Source organism: Brassica napus, unplaced genomic scaffold, assembly GCF_020379485.1.
Source record: "Brassica napus cultivar Da-Ae unplaced genomic scaffold, Da-Ae ScsIHWf_2059;HRSCAF=2710, whole genome shotgun sequence".
NCBI classification, from domain to species: Eukaryota; Viridiplantae; Streptophyta; class Magnoliopsida; order Brassicales; family Brassicaceae; genus Brassica; species Brassica napus.
Genome location: NW_026015472.1, coordinates 29,150 through 47,230, shown reverse-complemented (window position 1 = coordinate 47,230; position 18,081 = coordinate 29,150). Strand labels below are relative to the sequence as shown.

General features: G+C 34.7%; 4 protein-coding genes and 1 non-coding gene across 7 annotated transcripts; 4 read left to right on the top strand and 1 right to left on the bottom strand.

The window, feature by feature from the left end:
• The first annotated feature begins 554 nt into the window (after positions 1-554).
• On the top strand, positions 555-3,447 carry LOC125599912 (protein TRM32-like). 2 transcript variants are annotated; one of them, XM_048772939.1, is made up of 4 exons: positions 555-759; positions 891-934; positions 1,017-2,622; positions 2,726-3,447. In XM_048772939.1, exons 1-4 carry the CDS (start codon positions 597-599, stop codon positions 3,334-3,336), a joined length of 2,424 nt encoding a protein of 807 aa, XP_048628896.1. In that variant the 5' UTR covers positions 555-596; the 3' UTR covers positions 3,337-3,447. The 2 variants fall into 2 exon arrangements, with proteins under 2 accessions (XP_048628896.1, XP_048628895.1); XM_048772938.1 differs by having other exon boundaries at positions 558-759; positions 891-937.
• A 99-nt stretch (positions 3,448-3,546) lies between these two features.
• On the top strand, positions 3,547-3,619 carry TRNAK-CUU. The gene has a single exon. It is a non-coding gene; the product is annotated as a tRNA-Lys (tRNA).
• A 1,165-nt stretch (positions 3,620-4,784) lies between these two features.
• LOC106433557 (metallothionein-like protein type 2, MT2-4/MT2-25) lies at positions 4,785-5,497 on the top strand. Its single transcript, XM_013874384.3, has 2 exons — positions 4,785-5,014; positions 5,165-5,497. Exons 1-2 carry the CDS (start codon positions 4,953-4,955, stop codon positions 5,343-5,345), a joined length of 243 nt encoding a protein of 80 aa, XP_013729838.1. The 5' UTR covers positions 4,785-4,952; the 3' UTR covers positions 5,346-5,497.
• A 46-nt stretch (positions 5,498-5,543) lies between these two features.
• On the bottom strand, positions 5,544-8,809 carry LOC106433555 (kinesin-like protein KIN-10B). 2 transcript variants are annotated; one of them, XM_013874383.3, is made up of 12 exons: positions 8,550-8,809; positions 8,303-8,477; positions 7,656-8,031; positions 7,371-7,576; positions 6,966-7,270; positions 6,825-6,888; positions 6,599-6,698; positions 6,337-6,512; positions 6,192-6,238; positions 6,067-6,088; positions 5,913-5,975; positions 5,544-5,836 (listed from the first exon to the last, which is right to left on the bottom strand). In XM_013874383.3, exons 1-12 carry the CDS (start codon positions 8,732-8,734, stop codon positions 5,723-5,725), a joined length of 1,833 nt encoding a protein of 610 aa, XP_013729837.2. In that variant the 5' UTR covers positions 8,735-8,809; the 3' UTR covers positions 5,544-5,722. The 2 variants fall into 2 exon arrangements, with proteins under 2 accessions (XP_013729837.2, XP_022567709.2); XM_022711988.2 differs by lacking the exons at positions 5,544-5,836; positions 5,913-5,975; positions 6,067-6,088 and having other exon boundaries at positions 6,188-6,238.
• A 5,410-nt stretch (positions 8,810-14,219) lies between these two features.
• Positions 14,220-14,870, top strand: LOC125599914. Its single transcript, XM_048772940.1, has one exon. The coding sequence runs from the start codon at positions 14,220-14,222 to the stop codon at positions 14,868-14,870; it is 651 nt and encodes a 216-aa protein (XP_048628897.1).
• Positions 14,871-18,081: the final 3,211 nt, after the last annotated feature.

The window sequence follows — 18,081 nt, the reverse complement described above, 5'->3', positions numbered from 1 at the left end:
TCCTTTAATAATATTTTTTTTTAAAAACAAATAAATCAAAAATTCGCGAGACGGCCAATGTTCATGTTACGCACGCTTCCGCTCTCTCCTCTCACTCTCTCGTTTTCGATTTCGCCATGGACACGACGACCGAGAAGATGCTCCACGAAAATCCTGTAGAAATTCATCTCCAACAGGTAAATGAAATTGACTCCGTTTCCTCGGTTTCTGTGATTATATTGATGAGCGCCTTGGAAAATGAGATAATTGTTTTTTTGGTTGTGTGTAAAAATGGCATAATCTGATAGTGTTTAGATGACATTAACTACATTTTGCCTCTGATTACGATAACAAAAGAAGATTATGATTACGTTTCACTACGGAATGAATTCAGAATAACCTTTGGCCTTCATAATCGGTTAATGATCCAATACATTTCATATGGTAGAGACATTGATACAGACTAAAAAAAAAAAAAAATACAGGCTCATACTTTTGGCAGAAGATTGATATGTGTTTATGTTTGGAACTTGCTTTCAGGTTTGATTTTAAAGAAAATTGTAGGTGGAGTGGAGTGGAGTGAGTTGTTAAAGATCACACAGGCTGCAACAATCAGAATGGGGAGGAAGTTGCGTGAGAAAGTGACATGCTCCCCAATACAAAGCCATCCTGGATTCATGTGGGGTCTCTTTGACATTCTTAAGCACAACCATTGGCGTTACATCAAGAAACGTCTTCCTCACAAACGACCCCTCGCTTGTACACGTAGTGCTTCTGCTGGTAATGATTAACTTCTATAATTAGTCTCTCCTTTTTTCATTAGCTTTTTATAACCTCATGAGCATTGCGCCTAAACTAATGCCATGGTTCTACATCTGTTTATAATACTTACCATGTTTTTTTGTTTCCAGATTGTATTTCCGTATCTAAGAGCAAGGTGGAAGATGAAACTATTGTAGTAAGCCCATACAAACTTTGATATGCATTAGATAAAAGTTACTTATCAACTCTCACAACCATTGGCTTCATTGCTTCAGGACTCAGTGAAAAGACCAAAGAAGCCTAGTTCTTCTGCAGTTAAGTCCAAAGAGTCTAACTCAGGGGAGAAACCAAAGAAGCCAGAGGACAAGTCCAAGAATCTCAATTCAGAAGAGAAGCGGAGAAAAACACATTCTGAGATCAAAAGGTCTGTCAAAGCTCTGATCAAGGCGCTTGTAATCGAGGACAAGTCTAAGAAGAAAGGTCGCCACCACAGAAGAAGCTCTACTTATCCTGTCCAATCAAACCCAAAAGAGAAGGACTCATTGAGTGAGTTGGTGGAATCTTCTGATAAGAATTCCTCAAACGGTGATGAGCGTAACCGAGTCTTTAACCAGACGATTGGCATCTCACCCGCCATTGGTTCGTTGAACCCGCTTTATCTCATGTCCGAGGAATCAAGCAACAGTGACAGCGAAGACTTTAAGTTAGATAACATTCCAGTTGATGATACTGACGAAAATAAACCAGATTTTGATGAAAGTGATTCCAAGAAGGAGGATGATGAGGAGGAAGCTTGGCTTGATCCAAAGCTGAGACATACTGAGAATGAGGATGATGATACGTCTCCTAGACGTGCGAAGTCATGTCTCGATGCTCTCAATTTGATACACATGAATAGAAACTTCTTGCTAAAAGTTCTGCAGGATCCAGGCTCTCCGCTAGCCAGGCATTTCCAGAGCCAACAATCTTTTAGCTCCAAAACAATGACTAAAGCTGGATCATTCCCTACTCATGGTAGCAATAGAGAAGATCATAACAATGGTTTTGACTCGGTTGAGAATAAGTCAATGTCTTCTCCTTCCATTGCTGCACAACACAGAGCAGACGGGGTTCAGACGTTTAATGAAGCCATGGAAAAATCTGCTGATGAAGAGGATTTATCTGGTTCTGGTTACACGAGGAAGAGAGGAAAGAACCAAGTGGTGATCAAACGTTTCAAGGATCTAAGGCAGAAGATAAAGCATGTGATTAACGAGAACAAGAACGAGAAACACCGTATCACTATGGATGCTGTCTTAGACAAAGTACCTCGAAAGTACGGGTTTTCTAAAGATTTGAGGCATGACATTTTGAAAGGAAGTCCTGCCAACAAAGCGCAAGGCGCGAAACTGAAGCAGATAAGAAGAACATCGTCTCTGTGTGGGTCTGTTGACAGGTATCTTCAGCTGTATGAAAGTAGCGTTCAAAGAGAAGCGAAGAAGAATAATAATACTTCAGAAAAATTGGAGGCTGAGCTTGAGGAGTCGGCGGTGCCTTCTGAGAAGAGAGTTCCTAAAGTCTTGGGAAGGATTCTTTCATCACCTGAAATGAAATCTCCTTATGCTTTGAAGATTGAGGACCTTCCTGGCCAACTTACAACTTTTAGTAGATCACTCAAACAAGAACAAGATGTTTTGGAAGACATTTCAGAGATCTCAGAAGATCAATCTGAGTCTTCAGAACATGAAATGCCTGAGACTACAGATGATCCTTCTTCTGAAGCAGAACAAGACAGAGAAATTCTTATGCTTGATGTGGAACCTGAAACAAAATCTTTGGATGAATCATCAGGAGACAGTCCTACCTTTGATGAGATTGCTTCTGAATCTCTAATGCCACTAGGTAAATATTAAACATTAAGTCACTCTCTCCATATAGAGATTTTTGATCTCATTGCCTTACTCTAGTCACTTGGATTGATAATGACAAACTTGTTTCTTAGCAGATTCGGATACAGAGAGTGTTTCTAGAAGCAAACAATTAGAAAGCATACCAGCAGCAGAGATCGACCAAGTCCTCCAGGTAGAAGCACAAGATAAAGGGAAGTTCAACTATGTAAGAGACATTCTCGAGATCTCTGGTTTCAACGCACCTGAATCGCTCTCAATGTGGCAATCAGAATACCAGCCGTTAGATCCATTAGTCTACGAAGAAGTGACAACAACAACAGGTTGTATGATCCAAGATCCGGAATGTTCAAGAAACGAAGAAGAAGGCGGTAACTGCAACCACTTGCTTCTCTTCGATCTAATCAACGAGGTACTAATCGAAATCTACGAAAGGTCTTACCATTATTGTCCCAAACCGTTATCATCACTGTGTAGAATCCATCCAATGCCAGTGGGGTATAGTGTTTTGAAGGAGGTTTGGGTTAGGATAAACTGTTACTTGCGTTACAAGCCACTCAACGAGGAATCTTTTGATAAGATTATGAGTAGGGATTTGTCGAGAGAGGATGGGTGGATGGACTTGCAGTTTGAGAGTGAATGTGTGGGGATTGAAGTTGAGGATTTAATCTTCGAGGAGCTCCTCGAAGAGCTGCTTGTATCGGGTTAATAGGGCACTCGAGAACTTGAATCATTTCTTCATTTTTTTGGGTTGTTGTTGTTTTGCTTGGAGTTTAAGGTACATAACAGAGAGAAAAGAACTTGTTGTTTGTATGAGATTTTTTTTTTTGTTGTGATGAAGTTCGTGTGTAAAATTGACTGTAGAGGAATAAAACACGATGTTAAGCTCTTACTGCTTCACTTACAGTATCTAACAAAAGCCCGTCTAGCTCAGTTGGTAGAGCGCAAGGCTCTTAACCTTGTGGTCGTGGGTTCGAGTCCCACGGTGGGCGATATTCTTTTTACCTGTTTGGAATTGTTCTAGTATTTTAATAAGGAAATCATCAACTTGCAATTTCCTTTTATGATCTCTTTCCTCGCTCACTCGTTTGTGAAGAAGAATACAAAAGTTACCGGCTCAGAATTGCAGTTCTAGATTCATTTATAGTTTAAAGTTTTAGAGCAATGATCTTTCATACAAGCACTCTTTTAACTTTTTGTAGGGATTAGACTTATCGACACTGCAATATTCCCATACGGATGGTTCTCCTAACTTTTCCATTACTTTTTTATAGATCGATTTTAGAGAAAGTGTTCAAAAGGAGAGATTCGATTCGAATACGCACATAGAATGGACATGGTCGATAATGGACCCACCTCAAGTTGGCTCATGCATACTTTCTTTTGTGTACTTTCAGTTCAATTTGAACAGAGAAGTCTTTGAAGCCAGACTTTGGAACACTACTTTCCTTTGGCAACATCTTGTTTTAGAGACTCTTTTCTTAATGAAACGAGATCAACCAAAGTGATACTTATCTAAACCAATACCCAGAACCTACAAGATCTTTTCAAGCATCACCTAAACAAGACAAAACCATTGTAATATCAGTCTATAACCATATATTTAAATATTCAAATATGATATGCCAAGTCAAAGGGAAAATTGTTGAGATTCTGAAGGAAAAATAATGAAACATAAAAGTTTGAATGTCAATTTAGGTGTTAATTGTTAAATGTGAAACATATTTATTTAGTTTATGAACTTTATATTCTCTGTATATCTTTTGAAAATAAGGATTATTATGTAAACACTCAATCAACATTAAGAATTGAGCTTCAAAAATTGTGTAACTAAAATTTAGAGCCAATTTTAAGTTATAAACTAGAAAACCTATAAAACAAAAGGAGTAAGGCATAAAAGCTGAACCTTAATGGTGACATCCCAAGAAAATAATATAGAAACCATTTTACTTTATATCAGAATGCTGAAACTTGTCTTTTTGGATACTCGGGTACATGTTCGGTTCTCGATTTGGTTCTGGTTCGATTATTTTAGATATAGAAATACTGTATATGGGTTTCGTTCAGGTTTTGATTTCGGATATTTCGGTCCGGTTCTTTGATTCCGGTCTTTTTGTCCATGGCTACTTAAATTAATAAGATGATTGATTTTTATTTTGAAAGTTGTAAGAGTGATCTAAGATTGTGACAGGTGGACAGCTGATACATTCTCATTTAGCCTATAAATAAGGAGACTCCTCTGTATTATAAATTTCATTCACTTGTTGTTTCAAACCTTCATCAAGACAAATTAAAAACTTTCCATCTTCCGATTCTCTAGAGAAAATGTCTTGCTGCGGAGGAAACTGTGGATGCGGAGCTGGCTGCAAGTGCGTTGGTTGCGGAGGGTAAAGTCTAGATTCTTGATCACCCTCTTTCTAAAGTTGTCAATCTCTGCTTCATGCACGACTCTGTTGTGGTGTTCTGAGTGATCGTGACTTGTTTTGATAGCTTAAATTTTCTATAATTCTTGATGCACCATTTCCATCTTTGTGCAGTTGCAAAATGTACCCAGACTTGGGCTTCTCCGGCGAGACCACCACCACCGAGACTCTTGTCCTCGGCGTTGCTCCGGCTATGAACTCTCAGTACGAGGCTTCCGGCGAGACTTTCGTCGCCGAGAACGATGCCTGCAAATGTGGATCTGACTGCAAGTGCAACCCTTGCACCTGCAAATGAAGAATCATATAAGACCCTAAGACTGCAATATATCTAAATGTTTGTGTAATAATGGCTGATTTCTCCGGTTGTTTTGCCGGCGACATAAGTCTTCTTTGTCCTTTGTCTGTGTGTGTTTATGGTTTGGTCATAAGATATCTCTTTATGTTGTATCTCTGTGACTATATATATAAACCAAAATATTATGGGTTTTGAGTCTTTTGAGTAATCAGAAATTTTAAGTTTGCTTCTGTCTTACACAATACACAAACTAAAATCAAAGCAATGTCTCCCTGGTTATAAAGCGTTGACAAGAACAAACATAATGAAACTTCTCCAAACACAATACACAAATTCGTGAAGAAACCAAAGTGTTCTTGTTTTGATAAAGACAACAACTAAGGTGTTGTTGTGGAAGCAGCAAGTGGCTTCTCAAGAATACCTTCAGTGGCTCTTTTGAATAAGTTGTGTACCTGTCTTGAGGTGAAGCCGATCTTCTCTAAGTCAGCAAGCTGTTGAAATATTCAGACATTTGGTTAGTAGATGAAAGATAGTTTTAAGTTTGGGGGAGAATAATGAATGAGATACCGATTTCACAGGGCTTGTTTCTCTGAGTTCGATAATGTAATCAGCCATCTTCTCTCCAATTCCCTGAGAAAAAATATGAAACAGAGCCATGTGAAGGAGTTAAACCAATAGTTGACTACGGAAGCAGAGATTATGTAAATTCATGCGGCTTTACCTTTAACTCCAGTAGCTCTTCTCTGTGTTTTAAAACATAGTTAAATGGTGAAAGTTAGTTCTTATGAGATCCAAAGGATTATAAAGAATCTAAGGCAGGCAGATGAAACTGGACACTATTATTACCTGTTGGCTGTATTCAAGAAGTGAATATATTCATTTACGAGGGAAGTCTGTGAAATGAAAAGAAAGTTGCCAAAAGGATCAGATTTCTAAGTCTTGTCAACATAATAGCCCTTACTTTTTTTTGAAAAATTTGATTCCTTCCTACCTTTAAATTAGTGCTCCAGGCATTGAACTTCTGGCAATTGCCACTCATCTGCAAATTCTTAGCGTTTCCAGAAAGAAGAGGTGCTTTTGGGGTCATTGCATTTGAGTCTATCGGAGATAGAGCTTCCCGAAGAGGACTGAGTTCATTATAATTCTTCTCGACCTCCAATTGGTTATCTAACATAAACGTAAACCAAAGTGAGGATTAAAAGAAAACGTCCACAAATATTAAACAAACAAGTGGTTCATGTATAGCAGCAAACCTCTCAAGCTTGCCTCTGATACCAACAGACTCTCTTCGCCAGATGTCTCTCTCTCATCTTCTTTGGTTGGAGAAGCTAAGTGCAGATTCTGTATTGGTTCCTGGATTTTTCAAAGAACTCCAATACTTAAATGTAAACTTCCCGTTCAGTAGTATGAAAGGTATAAGTCAAAAACGTGCAATATAATATACAAATGTCTATGTTTTTCACAAGAGGATCAGCTTACCCATAACTGTGAAGCATCAGAGATTTCCCCACCAAATAAGTTCCTGGCACTCACAAATGCGTTCCTGTATACAGATAAGTTGTGAGGGAAGAGGTTCTGGCATATGGAATGATTAATAAACTCAACCATTCAAAGGGGTACCTCTGTTCTTTGCCAGTAAGTTTGGCACTTCCTGCAACGGCTGATCTATGAACACCGAGTTTCTTGACCGAGCTTCGAGATATTGAACTTTGATTTGTACCTATCAGCGGAGAACGTATAGGCATCATCCTATGCGAGCTTTTTGTCTTGCCTTTTGATTCCAGCCAAGCTTGCAGTTTTGCTTCCATGTCTACTTTAACCTTGGGGGTCTCAACCTTGGGATTCATAGACACAACGTTTGAAATCTGCCTAGACCTTGCAGCGAGGCTAACAGTGCGAAGAGATTCTTGGTATTCTCCAGGATTCTGAAACGAACAAACATATTCAGCACATTAGCGACATAGGATATTTCCTGATCAAAGAAATGAACCTCACTGTAAAACAATAAAACAATTATCTTCCTACCAGGCATGCTACCATGAGAGCCCTACTTGTTCCCCCAAGTGAATCCTGCAATATTCTAGTCAATTTGCTTTCCCTGTAAGGCACTCTCGGCAGATTGTTATTCAGTGCATAAACCACATTGGACAATGCAAATAATGACTGGTTAATCTTGGCGCTCTCTTGCAGACGGATTCCTTCATTGCCTGTCCTTCTATTGTCTTCGTTACCTGCTTAAGTCGTGTAGAGTTAACGTTAAAGAGAAAGATGGTATACAATTAAATACTTGGAAAACAGGAAGAAATTTACCAGCCAGATCAATGAGATTGATTTTTCCAGTGACACCACCTTCCGAGAGTACTGAGATCACAAGCACTCCGTGGCTTCTACTAGAGACATCATTTAGACCAGTGTGTGCAACTTTCCTCCGCAGGACGCCACATGAGTACGCCTCGTGAAACTCAGGCATGGAGTTAACTGGGATACTAGACAGTCCCTTGAGATGAACTTGTCCATCCTTATCTTCCCAAATAGCAACCTCGGTGGCTTTAACCTCTAGGAGATCCCAACATCTGTCCATGTAAACTTCATAATACGAAACCTCTGCACTACTTGCTGTCTTCTCGCACATAGACAGGATGGTGGACATGGCCAATGGCATAAGGCCAGGCAGCTCATCGGTTCCCTGAGACAGATAATGCAAGAAGAGTTGAAACCACACATCATTTGCTATAATGAAGATGCAATTTACAGAAAAAACAAACAAACTAGTTTGAAGAAAAGGTATAGTCTTTTGAAACGCATTTTAGAGCTCAAACGTGATAAAGGTTTTGAAAACCAAGCAAAAGTCAAGTATAAATCTTTAATGCAGATATCAATCAAGTCTTTATAGCAAAGATCAAAGGCAAAACTCCATGAAATCCAAAATAATCTGTGAAATCTTAAAGCGAATCGACCTGCATGGTAAACGTCTTCCCGCTTCCGGTAGCTCCAAAGGCAAGCACAGTAGCGTTGAAACCGTTGAAAATCCCCAGAATCAAAGGATTTACTTCTCTATCAAATATCTGCCTCACCTTCTCATCACCATCTCTCCCGTGAAACAGCGCATCCAGCTGGTAGCATTCCTTCCGACTGGCTCCACAGTAAAACCACCGATTCGTCAGAATCCATAAATCAATTTGGAAAGAAGGGAAAGAGGGTTACCAGCTAAGTGGATCTTCGAGATGAACCGCCACTTCGCTGTCATGGTGTCTGTCGATTACGGAAACACACGGCTGGACTTCGGAGATCTCTCGGGGGAGAAAGGGACGAACCCTAAGGACGACCCTCACTTTCGAAACGCAAGACGAATTGAGAATGTTGGTTTTCAATGGGGTTTTCGAATCCATCTCTGTGTGTGTATGTTAGAGAATAGAGAGAGAGAGAGAGAAGACTTTTATTCAAATTTTGAGTTTAGTACAAGCGAGTGACCCGATCCCCTTGGTTTGAATTTGATCACTCTCTATTTTTTTTTTATTTTTTTTTTTTTTATAAAAAGGCTTTTTAATGGGCCCGTAACGAGTAATTAACCCATACGAATAACTTTTCGGTAAATGCGATAGTCGTTGTTTTAAAATTCCTAAACACATTCTATATTTTAATTAATGTATATTAAACTCTTTTTTTATGGTATATGAGCATCATTTTAATTTTTTATCAATTAATTTAGTAAAATTTTATAATACTCCCTAAGGACTAACCACTATAAAATCGTTATTCTCTAGAGAAACATAGATAACAAAGTTTCAAACCTTTTTAAAATTAATAATATTTTAGTGCATGATGCAAATATGCATTAAAACAGTATTGTCATATTTTTGAATTTTTCTCAAAATCTAAGTGTTAACTCTTACGAAAATATTGAGTTTTTCGGTAAATACTCTAGTGTTGTTTTAAAATTTCTAAACATATTCTACATTTGTATTAATGTATATTAAACTCTCTTTCATGATACATAGAAATCTTTTAATTCTTTAGAAATTAATTTAGTATAACTTCATAAAACACCATAAATTGGTGGATGAACCACTATAAATCGCTATTCTCTAGAGAAACGGAGAAAACAAAGATTTCAAACCTTTCTAACCTTCATCATATGTTTGTACATGATGGAACCATGCATTAAAACAATATTGTCATTTTTTTGAATTTTTCTCAAAATCTATGTGTTAACCCTTACGAAAATATTGAGTTTTTTTGGTAAATGATCTATATACTGAAGCATGTGATCTTTGGTATTGTTTTAAAATTTATATACACATTTTACATTTGTATTAATGTATATTAAACTCTTGGTACATGAGCATCATTTTAATTTTTTATCAATTAATTTAGTAAAACTTTATGATACTTTCTAAATAGGTGGACTAACCACTATAAAATCGCAATTCTCTAGAGAAACGGAGATAACAAAGGGTTTAAACCTCTTTGACCTTCATCATATGTTAGTGCATGATGCAACCATAAATTAAAACAGTGTTGTCATATGTTTGAATTTTTCTCAAAATCGATGTGTTAACACCTCTACGAAAATATTGAGTTTTTCGGTAAATGCTCTATACACTTAAGCCTATGATCTTTAGTGTTGTTTTAAAATTTCTAAACACATTCTACATTTGTATTAATGTATATTAAACTCTATTTCATGGTACATGGGCATCATTTTTTTTTTATCAATTAATTTAGTAAAACTTCACAATACTCACCAAATTAGTGGACTAACCACTATAAAATCGTTATTCTCTAGAGAAACGGAGACAACAAAGGTTTCAAACCTCTTTTACATTCATCATATGTTAGTGCAGGATGCAACTATGCATTAAAACAGTATTGTCATATTTTTGATTTTTTTTTTCAAAATCTGTGTGTACCCCTATGAAAGTATTGCGTTTTTTTGGTAAATTCTCTATATATTGAAGCCTATGATCTTTAGTGTTGTTTTAAAATTTCAATACACATTCTACATTTTTATTAATGTATATTAAACTTTCTTTCATGGTACATGGGCATCGTTTTATTTTTTTATCAGTTAATTTAATAAAAGTTCATATACTCCCTAAATTAGTGGACTAACCACTATAAAATCACTATTTTCTAGAGAAACAGAGATAAAAAAGGTTCCAAACCACTTTGACCTTCATCATATGTTAGTGTAGGATGCAACTATGCATTAAAACAGTATTGTCATATTTTTGAATTTTTCTCCAAATCTATGTGTTAACCCCTATGAAAGTATTGCGTTTTTTTTGGGTAAATGCTCTATGTACTGAAGCCTATGATCTTTAGTGTTGTTTTAAAATTTCAATATACATTCTACATTTTTATTAATGTATAAAAAACTCTCTTTCATGGTACATGGACATCGTTTTATTTTTTTATCAGTTAATTTAGTAAAAATTCATATACTTCCTAAATTAGTGGACTAACCACTATAAAATCGCTATTCTCTAGAGAAACAGAGACAACAAAGGTTTCAAACCTCTTTGACTTTCATCATATGTTAATTCAAGATGCAATTATGCATTAAAATAGTATTGTCATATTTTTGAAATTTTCTCAAAATCTATGTGTTAACCCTTACAAAAATATTGAGTTTTTTTTTTGGTAAATGCTCTATATACTGAAAGCGTATGATCTTTTGTGTTGTTTAAAAAAAATCTAACACATTCTAAATTTGTATTAATGTATACTAAACTCGCTTTCATGGTACATGGACATCCATGCTAGCATGTATATTAAACACATTCTACATTTTTGTAGCATCAATGCTCGTATGTAATAAATAGCTTATGATGCAGATGCGTGTAATTATCTTGCAAAATATATTTTTGCATTGGTGTATTAATACTTTGAAATGAAACCGTTTACCGTACAAAGGGAGTCGTTTAAAATTTTCAAATATCAGAGTGTTCGTTTATTCAAATAGCTAAGTATGAGTAATATATAATAATATGTTTGCGCTGTTGTATGAAAAAAAAGTTAGGAGCACTATTTATCGTGAAATCATGGACCTTAAAAAATAAATTGATGTAAATGGGTAAAGCAAATAATTATTCCAATGTTTTTTTTGCTAAAACATTATTCATATGTTAAATGCTCGGCATATGTATATCAAATTAGTAAATTCAATTTTGCATTCACTATATAATATTATACATTTATATGTAAGTTCATAATATACTATAAATCTATTGGTTCATCTAGTTTTTTGGTTTTTACGGGCTATTTTATACATTAAAATAAACAAAAATATTTTATTGTCTTTTCGACACATGTAAATCCAATTAAAATCATCGTACTCGGTTCTGTTGATTTACATTAATTTTCATACCGGTATGATCGTATTGAATATCAACAATATCATAAGAGCTGTTTTTATGACGTATACATAAGACGAAGAATACGCCATTATTTGTTTACTAAAATATAAAAGTATACTGTTAAAAGTATTATTTTTAATTTGATCTAAAGCTCACACGACAATATTCCCGCATGTTTATGAGTTACACCAAAAGCCCATACGATCTCCAACTCCAAGTTAATGAAACGCCGCGTTTTGGATGCGGACACGTATCGAGTTCTCAAGACTCGAATTAGTGACGTGTCCGCCTACGTGGACAGCCTAGGAAGAAAGCAAACCCAATTTTATATATAAAGATTTACAGCCATGTATTTATCATTTTTGCTAGTAAGTAGGTGGTCGTAACATGTCAAAGTTAGTTTTGAATATTGGTGTTTAAACGGCCTGAGATGATGAATGTAACCTTTGCCTTTGTCTTCAGGAACATCTTCATCTGAACACATATCTCTAAATATATAAGGTAAGGTTGTTACACATGATGAAAGAGGTTTAGCAGTTGAGATTACTCGTTTTTGATGCATGCATCATATCTAGACTCTTAGTATCCCCACGAGATGTAGGAATCACACGTATAAGGCCTGACGGCTTCACGTTACCATCATTGTCGATGAGCGTTGGGACAGAACGTGTACGGCGTATAGGAAGTGTACGCTCTCTTTTCTGGCAAAAATAACACATGTACAAGTCTATCTCCCTTGCTTATAGTAAACCAATTTCTTTAAGATAGGATACTGACCATGGATGTAACTTGATCATAAACGGTAAAGACTCTGTCTGCTTGAATTTTCTAGGAGTTAAGAGATTAGTGAGAGACCATGTTCTTGGGATATTATACTTATCTCTGCCATCATACACCAAACCCACACCTTCCTCAATATCTGCATTGTTGTTCTGCCCTTTGAAGTTAAAGACATTCTTCAGACTAGTCCTTCTTCTTAACGAGGAAGGACTCATGGATCCGACGCGTCTCCCGATTCTAGGACTTGCATAGGAGAGAAGTTGAACCTTTTGGTGACAGGACTAGGAGTAGGAAGAGTAAAGGATCCATTTGCTCTCAGGAAATCGTCTTCTTGTTCTCTCAACTGTATATCAAACACAAGGTCCCGCCACCTTTCGTGTTGTGTTGGCTCGGTGATATCTCTTCAGTAATCTCAGCAGAAACTCCATTCTACAAAACACACAAAAAAAAGAAGACTATTCACTTGGTTTCACGTATCAGTTCCCTCACAAAATTTCCATCAAGGAGAAACCATTAAAAGTCTTATGCAGAAGATCACACCTAAAACCAAAAAAAGACCTCAAGGGCTCAGCTAAAAACAGAGAAAAACTCTACCATTACAGCACGAGAAACATCTTGGCAGGAACCATTTTCATGTTCTTCTACTTGGCGACGAGTTGTATCTTGTTCACCATCCATCATCCTTAGTTCAAAAGTAACTAAACCTAGAAACAAGACCGTTTAAATAGTAAAAAAGATGAATCTGTGGGACCCTTTTGAGTTAAAATGATGATAAATCTTCAATCATGTATGGTCTTGACATCCGTCGGTTTAGTGAACAATATACTATTTACTTTTTAAACGTTGACTAGATTTGACTCGCGATACGAAAGCACAGAAATAATTTTCATTTGAAAATTTATTTAGTAAAAATTAGAAATTTTACATATATGTATTTTTACCTAAAATTGTTTTAAAGTGTATATAATTAAAATATATTTATATGAATATTATTTTATGAAAATAAATCTTTTATATAACATGCCTCGTATTATTTTTACTTATATTTTGAAGCTTTAAAATTATAATATAAATAAACTACATATCGTTCAACCCGTCTCATACTTAATAAAAAGTTACATATTTAATAAATAATCCACCAAAAATGTAATGATAAACATAACCTATAGGTCGATGTACCATATAATCAAATAATAGTAATATCAACTAAGTTTAGTATTTATATTAATAATACTCAAATATATTAAATAATATTTTAACATTCTAATTTAAATATAAATATTAAAATATAAAATTACTTGTTACTTTAAATATATTACTTTAATATTTATTTTAATAAGTTGAAGTATGTTGTAAAATTCATAAATATATGTTAATATGTATATGTAAATATTTAATTTTATAATTTATAAAATATTTAATAACTGGATTAAGTTATTTTATATTTATTAATTGGTGTAATATTTAATTATGAATATAAATTATGCATATATAAATATTATAAAATGTTATTTATTATTCTATCAATTAAAAAATGAATTAATATTCATTTATAATAGTGCTTAATATTAATTAAGCATTTTTATTATTTGAAAAATAATTTACACTGGCACACTGGAGGAAATCTTGGATCTGGAGGAAGCTGCTAAAGTTGAGAACGTTGGCATATCCATTCATCCGGTTTGAGATTAATGATGGGCACACTGCATTTTTTTGGTATGATGACTGGCTGAAGATGGGGAGACTCTTGGACATTACGGGTGATGTGGGTACGTACTATCTTGGAGTTGCGAGAACCGCTCGAGTTAGTGAAGCAGTTATGCGTCAGCGATGGAACATCAGGGGGAACAGGAGTAGGCATTTTCATGCTCTTCATGACCGTATCCAGAATGAAAGGGTACCTCTTGACGAGCATGGCAGAGACGTGGTGCTATGGAAGCATGCGGAGAACACTTATGAATCACACTTCTCATCGAATAAAACTTGGGATCAAATACGGGTGAAGAAGGATAAGGTGGTTTGGAGCAAGAGTGTATGGTTTCCACAGGGCGTTCCTAGATACTCTTTTATTGTATGGCTGGCAATAAAGGATCGCTTATCAACCGGAGTGCGTATGAGGGCTTGGGGTATACAGCAAATTTGCTTGATGTGTGGAGAAAGGGATGAGTCGAGGGACCATATCTTTTTTGCTTGTCCCTTTACCTTCACTGTTTGGAACAGACTTGCAGGCCGGTTATGTGGTAGAAGGATCAATCCTGATTGGAGTCTCACTTTGCAGTTTGTTACTAGAAACTCTCTTAGCAGCATGGACAAGATACTTGTCCAAATGGTGTTTCAGACATGCATCTATTACATGTGGAAGGAGAGGAACGACCGGAGACATTAGAAAAGTTATCACACAACAGAGCAAGCTATCCGAATCATTGACAAGGCCATACAAAACCGAATCAATTCTCTACGATACAAACCGGATCATAAGTTAGCTGGGCTGATGCAACGCTGGTTTGAGGTATTTGATTATACATAGGTCTATTACGAGCATTTTCTTGTGTATAGCTCATAGCTTATAGTTTTTTACTTCCCATTGTAAATGTCTATTCTTTTACTTTGATCAATAAATTTCACATTTCATCAAAAAAAAAATTTACATTTTAGGTAAAAGATATTATCAATAATACAATCCTAAATAAGATTCTTACGGATATCAGAATATCTTTTAGGATAATTTATTTTAAAAATAAAAATAATAATATGTTAAGTTAGAGTGTAAATGTTATAGTAGATAAATTTGTTATATGCAAAATAATAGGAAGTTAAATAAATGTATTGGTCCAACTATGACTTTTTGTAAGTAGATTTTTTATTGCTTCTGTTTTAATAGAATTGATTCTTAGTACTTTTTGTCAACGTGTCGTACATGGTGTATATATCTTTATTTACAGCCATGTATTTTATCATTTTTGCTAGTACATAGGTGGTCGTAACTCGTAAAATGTCAAAGTTAGTTTTCAATATTGGTGTTTAAGCGGCCCGAGACGATGAATGTAACCTTTGCCTTTGTCTTATCTTCTTCCCTGTTTTATGTCTACTAAAAAATAAGAAGCAATGCACTTTAAGAGAGAACACATATATATTGAAGAAGGATTGTATAAAATAAAAGTAAGAGTATGATCACAAAGTTGCACGATATTACATTACATGTCATAAAGTTTGGATATTATTAAATGTCGTACAACTTATAACTGGTCCCGTTCACCAATAACAACTCTGCTTCATCATACTTGGCTTAATCTCACTTTCTTCCGCTACGATACGGCTCTGCCATAGTTTTGGGTGAAGAATGGTTCGAAATCGACTTCGAGGCTGAGGATACAGATTGATTAACTACACTCTGTGATTGTGATCGTGGTTGAACAGTAGTTGTTTCCGTCGCTGGAGGAACATTGCTTCTCCATCCTGTGGTTAAGTAGCAGAAGATATTCCCCATGGCTGAGTGATGTAAGACTTAAAAAGTGGTGTGTCTTTCTGCTTCGGCTTTTATATTAATTGTGTTGTGTGGTTGGTGGAAAACATATATGTAAAGTTTGACTTTGGCGGGACTATGTATCAATCATAGTCAAAATCTGTTTTTTTTTCTTTCATATTCTAAATTTGTAATAATTTGATTATAGAAAGTATCCCACCACTTATACAACAAAATATTTTCTTAAGAATTTTAGATACATAAGATCTTACACTGGTATATTAATTTTTCTTAATGTATATTAAACTCTATTTCATGGTATATGGGCATCATTTTAATTTTTTTATCAATTAATTTAATAAAACTTCACAATACTCCATAAATTAGTGGACTAACCACTATAAAAACACTATTCTCTAGAGAAACGGAGACAACAAAGGTTCCAAACCTCTTTGATATTCATCAAATGTTAGTGCAGGATGCAACTATACATTAAAACATTATTGTCATCTTTTTGAATTTTTTTCAAAGTCTATGTGTTAACTAACCCCTACGAAAATATTGAGGTTTTCAGTAAATGCTCTGGTGTTGTTTTAAAATTTTTAAACACATTCTAAATTTGTATTAATGTATATTAACCTATCTTTCATGGTACTTGGAAATCGTTTTAATTTTTATCAATTAATTTAGTATAACGTCGTAAAACTCCCTAAATTGGTGAATGAACGAACCACTATAAAATCGTTATTCTCTAGATAAACAGAGACAACAATGGTTCCAAACCTCTTTGACCTATATCATATGTTAGTGCATGATGCAACCATGCATTAAAACATTATTTTCATATTTTTGAATTTTTGTCAAAATCTATGTGTTATCCCCTATGAAAGTATTGAGTTTTTTAGGTAAATGCTCTATATACTGAAACCTATGATCTTTAGTGTTGTTTTAAAAATTCTAAACACATTCTACATTTGTATTAATGTATATTAAACTCTCTTTTATGGTACATGGCATCGTTTTATTTTTTTATCAATTAATTTAGTAAAATTTCATAATACTCCCTAAATTGGTGGACTAACTACTATAAAATCGATATTCTCTTGAGAAACGGAGACAACAAAGGTTCCAAACCTCTTTGAGTTTCATTATATGTTAGTGCGGGATGCAACTGTGCATTAAAATATTATTGTCATTTTTTGAATTTTTCTCAAAATCTATGTGTTAACCCCTAAGAAAATATTGAGTTTTTCTGTCAATGCTTTATACACTGAAGCCTCTGATCTTTAGTGTTGTTTTGAAATTTCTAAACACATTCTAAATTTGTATTAATATATATTAAACTCTATTTTATGGTACATGGACATCATTTTAGTTTTTTTATCAATAAATTTAGTAAAAGTTCATATTACTCCCTAAATTGGTGGACTAACCACTATAAAATCGTTATTCTCTAGAGAAACGGAGACAACAAAGGTTTCAAACCTCTTTGACATTCATCATATGTTAGTGCATGTTGCAACTATACATTAAAATATTATTGTCATATTTTTGAATTTTTCTCAAAATCTACGTGTTAACCCCAACAAAAATATTGAGTTTTTCGCTAAATGCTCTATTCACTGATGCCTATGATCTTTATTGTTGTTTTAAAATTTCTAAACATATTCTACGTTTGTATTAATGTATATTAAACTCTATTTCATGGTACATGGACATCATTTTAATTTTTTTATCAATTAATTTAATAAAACTTCACAATACTCCATAAATTAGTGGACTAACCACTATAAAATCGCTATTCTCTAGAGAAACGAAGACAACAAAGGTTCCAAACCTCTTTGACATTCATCATATGTTAGTGCATGTTGCAACTATGCATTAAAACATTATTGACATATTTTTGAATTTTTCTCAAAATCTATGTGTTAACCCCTACAAAAATATTGAGTTTTTCGGTAAATGCTCTATTCACTGAAGCCTATGATCTTTATTGTTGTTTTAAAATATCTAAACATATTCTACATTTGTATTAATGTATATTAAACTCTATTTCATGGTACATGGGCATCATTTTAATTTTTTTATCAATTAATTTAATATAATTTCACAATACTCCATAAATTAGTGGAGT